Source organism: Echinops telfairi, unplaced genomic scaffold (genome assembly GCF_000313985.2).
Source record: "Echinops telfairi isolate 266 unplaced genomic scaffold, ASM31398v2 ScPeMD7_7417;HRSCAF=8455, whole genome shotgun sequence".
Classification (NCBI taxonomy): domain Eukaryota; kingdom Metazoa; phylum Chordata; class Mammalia; order Afrosoricida; family Tenrecidae; genus Echinops; species Echinops telfairi.
The window spans coordinates 5,094,412-5,101,999 of NW_022111317.1; the positions used below are offsets into that span (position 1 = coordinate 5,094,412).

Genomic DNA, 7,588 nt, shown 5'->3' on the forward strand with positions numbered 1-7,588 from the left:
AGCCCGAGCGCGGTTACCTGCCCCGGTGCGGCTGCGGGCTGACACCTGACTCAGTTTCCCTCCATGGCCGATGCAGGCGACTAACTCGGGCGTGAAGTCCCTGATGGGGGGACGTGGCCCACTGGGTCTGCTCCCTCGGGAGGACGCCTAGTGCCCTTTCCCGTGAACGTGCTCCCCACCCTGACTCAGTTTCCCCCAGTCACGCGGGGAAAGACCCGAGGCCCAGTTTTCCCGCAGGAAACAGGTGTTCCTGGCCCCTCACCCACGCTCAGCGCCCCGCCGCGGCTTGGGGGAGGGGGACAGGCCTCCCGTGCCCTCCGCTGCCCCCGCGGGGGATGGACTTTCCTTCTCACTCTCGTCTCCCTCGCCTTCCAGACTTGTTTCCCCTCATCTTCCCCGCCGCCGGTAAGTAGACCTGCCTCCCTCCGGGCCTCGGCGATCCCCCCAGGGGTGGGGCAGCGGGCAGCCGCTCATGGGGCTCCTGTGGCCACCCCCTCCGCACCCCCCACCCCCCACCCAGAGCCAGCCCAGGCCTCCGGCCCCTATGTGGAGATCATCGAACAGCCCAAGCAGCGGGGCATGCGTTTCCGCTACAAGTGCGAAGGGCGCTCGGCGGGCAGCATCCCTGGCGAGAGGAGCACGGACACCACCAAGACCCACCCCACCATCAAGGTCAGCGCGCCCCGCCACCCCCGCCCGGGCGGGCTGGGGGTGCGGAGTGGAGGAGGGGTTCTGGAATCTGGACAGGTGGCCCCGGGTGGGGTGTGGAATTCTTGGCCCTGGAAGGTGTCCCCTGTACTTTGGACAGATCAATGGCTACACAGGGCCAGGGACCGTTCGAATCTCCCTCGTCACCAAGGACCCCCCGCACCGGCCTCACCCCCATGAGCTTGTGGGGAAGGACTGCCGAGATGGCTTCTATGAGGCTGAGCTCTGCCCCGACCGCTGCATCCACAGGTGACGACCTGACGCGCTGGGATGGGGTGGGGCAGAGCAGGAGGCAGGGGAGGTCTCGTGGCTGGTACCCCTTTTCCGGATCCAGAACAGAACTCTTGCCTCCTTGCCCTGACCCCGGCCGGCTCCAGCAGCGGACTTCATTTGTCTGTAAGCGATTGGGGTGTGGGGGCCCTGGCACCTCGGAGTCCTCGGTTCAGGGCCACATTGTTTTGTGCTGAGCCAAACAGCCCAGAAAACCCACTCGGGCAGTTCTGTTGGGTCCTTGTGGGTCGGAAGAATGACCCAGGGCGGGAGCCAGAACTTTGGATCAGAAGCTCTGAGAAGGTCTGGCTCAGCCTGAGACTCCAGCAGTGAGCTAGGGAAGCCGAGACAGATGGTGCCAGGCAGGTAGGAAGGCCTGGAAGTGGGGATGCATTTAACAAAACCTGAGGAGCCGGGAAGAAGCCCAGGAGGCTGAGGTCCGGAACTGGGGGAGCCACCGGCGGGTAGGGGGAGGAAGGGCAGGGGGCTCGGCCCTGTTGGCAACAGCAGTCCTAAAGGCCCGGGGCATCAGCTTCCAGAACCTGGGGATCCAGTGTGTAAAGAAGCGGGACCTGGAGCAGGCTATCAGTCAGCGCATCCAGACCAGCAACAACTCCTTCCAAGGTGAGGGCTGTGGGACGAAGTCTGGGCCCCCCTGAGGCCCCCCACCCAAACCCCCTCCCTGCCCAGCAGTCACAGTGCAAGGGGCGTCTTGTTGCCTGTCCACGCACACGCTCCCAGACAGGGCACAGCATCTGGGGTGGCAGGTGGAGTCTAGATGGGCCTCGAGCCGTCTCTTCTGCCTGCTCTGCGCACCTGCTGTTTCCCGCACCCCAGCGCTGAGCTTCTGGCCCTTGCCTCGCCGGGGGCCTCCCTCCTCCTGACCGCCACACTGGGTTTTCCTGCAGTCCCCATCGAAGAGCAGCGCGGGGACTACGACCTGAAAGCCGTGCGCCTCTGCTTCCAGGTGACCGTGCGCGACCCGGCAGGCCGGCCCCTCCGCCTGCTGCCTGTCCTCTCTCACCCCATCTTTGACAACCGTGAGTGGCCAGGTTGCCGCCAGATGGGAAGAGGGTCGGGTTCGCAGAGGGAAGAGGGGGCTGGGAGAGGAGCGCTGGCTTCATTCTGCCTTCCAGCAGCTTCCTTCTCTCCCCAGGACCCTGCTCTGGGCGGGCAGGGAGACCAGGCTCAGAGGACCCAGAGCTCCTAGGCTGGTGGGGAGTCCACAGGGGACAGGCTTTTCAGTGTCACCAGAGGAGAGAGAGAGAAAGTGTGTGTGTAGGAGTTAGGTACCCAGGTCTAATGACCCCCAAGGACTGGGCTCCTAGGGACACGGGGTGGGAGAGAGTTTCAATGAAGAGTTAGGCTGGCAGTGTTAGCTAGACGGGGCAGGATGGGTGACAATCAGAGGGCCCTGAGTCCCCAGATCTGCCCCTGTATTGTGCCTCACTACGCACTGTGCAGACTTCCTGAGCTGTCACTCCATGCCTGACTATTTTTGCCTGGAGGGCAGGACAGGCCTGGCTGCCAAGGTGGCCGGAACTGAACCTTGAAGAGGAGAGGGGTCAGGCGGAGAAGGGGGTGCAGTCAGATCGGTTCCTGCCAGCCTGGAACCTCTATGAGGCCAGAGACGTTGTGGTTCTGCTGAAGCTTGGTGTCCGGGCCAGGGCTGAGTCCTGGCAGATGCACAGCTGGGTGGGCTTGAGAGCCAAGGGGCCTGGTCTGACATAGCTGTGGCAGTGTGGTCAGCAAGCTTTGGGCAATCCGTTGCCTCTGCCAGGCCAGGAGGGGGCAGCTCCCGCAGGCTAGCCCCAGGCGCTCTGGTGGCTCAGAGCTGCCTGCTGTGCTCCCCCGCCCTCAGGCGCCCCCAACACTGCTGAACTCAAGATCTGCAGAGTGAACCGCAACTCCGGGAGCTGCCTCGGCGGGGACGAGATCTTCCTGCTATGTGACAAGGTGCAAAAAGGTACACACGGGTCGGGTCGGGCAGGCTGGGCTCTCCGGAGCAAAGGTGGAGCAGAGCGGGCCAGGGTCACAGCACTGATGCCAAACTCCAGAGGGGTATCTCGGGAGCCAGTACCAGCATGCAGAACCCCCCCAGCCCACCCCCCGACCCTCACTGCTGGTACATTTCCTACAGAGGACATTGAAGTGTGCTTCACGGGGCCAGGCTGGGAGGCCCGAGGCGCCTTCTCGCAAGCGGATGTGCACCGGCAAGTGGCCATTGTCTTCCGGACGCCCCCCTACGCGGACCCCAGCCTGCAGGCCCCGGTGCGCGTCTCCATGCAGCTGCGGCGGCCGTCTGACCGGGAACTCAGCGAACCCATGGAATTCCAGTACCTGCCAGATACAGGTGACTGGGGGCAAGGGCAGTCACGGGGCTATGGGAGTCTGCCCCGAGACAGGCAAAGGCAGGGACACACAGACACAGGTGACCAGAGGGCAAGGGCAGCCATGGGGCTGTGGGAGTCTGCTCCGAGATAGACGGACGCAGAGGCCAGGGTGGTGAGACTGTGGCTCGGGTACCTTGGACATGTCAGGGGAGACCAGTCTCTAGAGGACATCATGTGTTGGTAAAGTGAAGGGGCAGCGGAAAAAAGGAAGGCCCTGGACATGATGGATGGACACAGTGGCTGCAGCAATGGACTCCAACCTCAGAACCATCGAGAGGCTGGCGCAGGACTGGGCGGTGTTTTGCTGCTTTGTACCAGGGTCGCTGTGGACGGCACCTAGCCCCCAGGGAGGCTTGTCAGAGGTCCCACGGCGAGTTCACGGCACGGCCAGCACTGAGCTCTCTCCAGGTGCCAGGGCTGGGCCAGGCTCTGGTGGGCACCGCCCCCGCACGCCCAGGAACCCTTTGCACCAGGAACAGCCCAGTAGAGCAGGCAAGGCCAGCCAGCCCACATGACCCAGGGCCCACTGGTGCCAAGGGCCCGTGCCAGGTATTGTGAGTGTCGGGATGAGTAAGGCCTAGGTCCTGCCCTTCAGGAGCCCAGTCACACGAGGAAGACAGACATGCAAAACAGCTCCCGATGCCACAGCGTGACAGGAGAAACCGGGGGCCGTGGGTGCCGAGTGCCAGGGGAGGAGAGGGAGGAGGCCAGCGCAGAGCTGGGGGAGGACACGCAGGCGCATTCCCCAGCTGGGAGGGCCAGCGTCTTGAGAGGTCGGGCACAGTGAGCAGGTCAGGCAGAGGAGGCCCGAGTGTTGAGTTCCCAGGTACATCAGGATTTCATCCCGAGGCCATGGGGAGCCATGGGGTGGGGGTGGGGTGTGTGTGCATGTGTGTGTGTACATACGTACTACATACCTGGAAGCTACCCCAGGCAGTGCTGTGTGTGGGTCCAGGAGACCCCAACTGGGGAGGTGGTTTAGTGAGGCACTGTAGCAGTAGGGTGACCCCAAAGCTGACGTTGTTGGAAAGAGCCTTCTGAGAGCCCCTGGGGACTGCTGGAACCATCGGAGAGGAACCAGGGCCAATGAACCCAACCTTCCGGGAAGGGAAGGGCTGAGGGAGAGGCTGTGTGGCAAGCACCCTCTCCCGCACAGCTCCCTGCTTCAGCCTCCCCAGCTTCCATGTGTGGGGTGCACCCCAAGTTCACTCACACTTTGGGTTTTACACTGCTACCTCAGCCTGGCATGTGGCTCCAGGGGGCCATGCTGACCCTCCGAGGACCCCCTGTAAACTAGCCCTCCGAGCTCCCGCCACTTGTAGGGACCCCGTGTGTGTGGGGATGTGGCTGTGCTCCATCTGGCCGCTAGGAGGTGGGCTCTGGCTGCGTGCCCACGCTCTGTCCCCGGTGGCTCCAGGGAGCCTGGCAGAGCAGGTGCTGGGAAGACACAGGTGGTGATGGGGAGAGAGGCCAAGGGATGAGGAGGCGGACGCCAAGGTTTCCAGCTTCAGAGATGGAGCAGTAATTGTGGAGGGAATGGGGGCACGGGGGTTGGCAGTGTGGGGTGAGGTGTGCATGAGAGAGAAGGTTCTGAGAGCCCCAAACTAAGCTCTGGCGCCATCAGGAGGAGGCACAGGACTTGGTTGACGCCCTAGAGAAGCTGGTTGTACAGGAAGGGCCCCCGAGCCCAGGGAGACCAGCACCAGGCCTGGCTTGAGGTTGGAGGTGTGCTAGAACGTGAGCAGGACAGGTGAGAGGCTGGGATGCCCTGTAGCCCTGTCCCCGAGCATGGCCCTGCCACCTGGAGTGGACCACAGAGCATCAGAGGTCCGCACCAGCGGCCTGCTCCCAACACCGCAGGCCTTCAACTGTGCCAGCCGTCCTGGGGGGGCCTGTCCATATGTGTGGAGGTTGGAAAAATCACCCCTCACCTTCCTCCTAAGGGGCCTGTGAGGACAGGGGAACCCACCTCTCCCTTCTCCTCCCCAGATGATCGTCACCGCATTGAGGAGAAGCGCAAGAGGACCTATGAGACCTTCAAGAGCATCATGAAAAAGAGCCCTTTCAATGGTGAGAGGCGTGGGCGGGGGCAGACAGGGAAGGGGGCACCAAGTGTTGGGAGCTGATAGCCACCCCCACCGCCCTGCAGGACCCACGGACCCACGGCCGCCTCCCCGGCGCATCGCTGTGCCTTCCCGCAGCTCAGCCTCCGTCCCCAAGCCAGGTGAGCCTTTGTTCCCAGGGACTGGCTGCCTCCAATCTGGGGAGCCCAGGCCTTGGCCCGCCAGCAGATGTTGGCTGAAGCCTGCTCTCTAGAGGGCCCATTTGCTCGGTGGAGAGAAGATGCAGGTTCCTGGGCCCAGCTGCAGACCTGCTGAGCCTGAGCCTCTGGAAAGTCAGCTCAGGAACCAGCCCCTTCCCTCCCGGGGAGGCTGACAACTATAAAGCCTGGATGCCGCCCAGCAGTGGACGCATAGCAGTCCCACGTGCAGGCTCTTCCCATAGCTCCCGGCTGAAGTGGGGACAAAGGGGCAACTTCTGTGCTGTCGTGTGGCTCAAAAGGGGCCTGTGCCCATCGGGGTCCCCAGAGCTCATCCCTCAGTGGCCTTGGCTTCCAGCTGTGAAAGGTGGGGATTGGGGTGGGGGTTCATAGTCTGGGAGGTCTCCAAGAAGGAGGCTCGGCTGGTTGGGTAAGAGGAAGGAGCGAGGCTGTGGGCAGTGACTCCATAGGGTGGTGGGTCCTGAGCCCCGAGAGGAGGGCCCTATCTCCACGACCTCCTCTGACCCCGCCTCTCTCTCCGTCTCTCTCACCAGCCCCCCAGCCCTATCCCTTCACGCCATCCCTGAGCACCATCAACTTTGAAGAGTTCTCCCCCATGATGTTTTCTCCTGGGCAGATCCCAAGCCAGGCACCAGCCCCAGTGCTGGCCCCAGCCTCAGCCCCAGCCATGACATCTGCTCTGGCCCAGGCCCCAGCCCCCGTCCTGGCTCCGGGTCCTGCCCAGCCTGGGGCCCCAGGGGCCCCCAAGAGCAGCCAGGCGGGAGAAGGGACACTGACGGAGGCCCTGCTGCAGCTGCAGTTTGATGCTGATGAAGACCTGGGGGCCCTGCTGGGCAACAACGCAGACCCGGCCGTGTTCACGGACCTGGCCTCCGTGGACAACTCAGAGTTTCAGCAGCTGCTGAGCCAGGGGGTGGCTCTGGCCCCCCACTCGGCAGAGCCCATGCTGATGGAGTATCCTGAGGCCATCACGCGCCTGGTGACAGGCTCCCAGAGGCCCCCCGACCCAGCTCCCGCCCCCATGGGCGCCCCGGGGCTTCCCAACGGCCTCCTGCCAGGGGAGGAAGACTTCTCCTCCATCGCCGACATGGACTTCTCAGCCTTGCTCAGTCAGATCAGCTCCTAGGGGGTGACGGGGACGGACACCCCCCCCCCCCCGCCTGGGGCACTGATGGATTCCGGGGTGCGTGCTCCTACTGCCCCCACCTCACTGGGTGAGGTCTTCTGTGGGGGCACATCTTACTCTTATCTGCAGTATCTACCCATCTCTTAAGCAGAAGGGAGCACTGACCTCTGGAGAGGAGGGAGCTGGAAGCACCTGAACTCTTTTCTCCAGCCCAGTAAGGTTCTGGCCCCTGCTCTCTAGAGAACTAGATGGGGGAGGGAGGCAGCCCCCCCCTCCAGCGTCCAGTACTCGTAGAGATGGGCAGGTTACAGCCGCCGCCACCTTTGAGGCCGCTAAGCCTTATTATCAAGTGTCTTCCTCAAACCACAGATTCATTGCCAACAAATAATGGGTCAGTTACAACCCCCACGAGCCTGCCAAGCCTTATCTTCCTCAAACCGTGGGTTCGTTAGGACCCTCCAAATGCCCCTTCCTGGGCCCTTAGGATTGACCTTGAACCCAGCGCTGGCGCAGAGACCCTGGCTCTCCTGCCTTGTAGAGGTCCCTGTGCCCCGGGAGCCCTTTCCTGGGTCAACTGCAGCTGAAGGGTGGTCCAGCACTGGTCTGTACTGCTCCAGGATCCACAGGGGGGTGGGCCTGACACCCCCTCCCTTTTTTTCTCAAGTGCCTTAGCGGCTGGGCAAGTGGTTTGCAGGATGGGGGAGGGCCGAGGGCGGGCGGCTGGCGAGGTGCCGCCCATGCGGGAAGCCGGTGAAAGCAGTTGGACTCTTGCTCTTAATACTCTCAACTAATAAAGTCGTTGCCACGCTC

At 63.3% G+C, this 7,588-nt stretch overlaps 1 protein-coding gene across 1 annotated transcript; it reads left to right on the forward strand.

The window, feature by feature from the left end:
- Window positions 1-76: 76 nt before the first annotated feature.
- RELA (RELA proto-oncogene, NF-kB subunit) lies at window positions 77-7,588 on the forward strand. Its single transcript, XM_004713684.2, has 10 exons — window positions 77-405; window positions 521-672; window positions 809-957; window positions 1,511-1,602; window positions 1,887-2,018; window positions 2,840-2,944; window positions 3,119-3,331; window positions 5,361-5,441; window positions 5,521-5,595; window positions 6,186-7,588. Exons 1-10 carry the CDS (start codon window positions 336-338, stop codon window positions 6,776-6,778), a joined length of 1,662 nt encoding a protein of 553 aa, XP_004713741.1. The 5' UTR covers window positions 77-335; the 3' UTR covers window positions 6,779-7,588.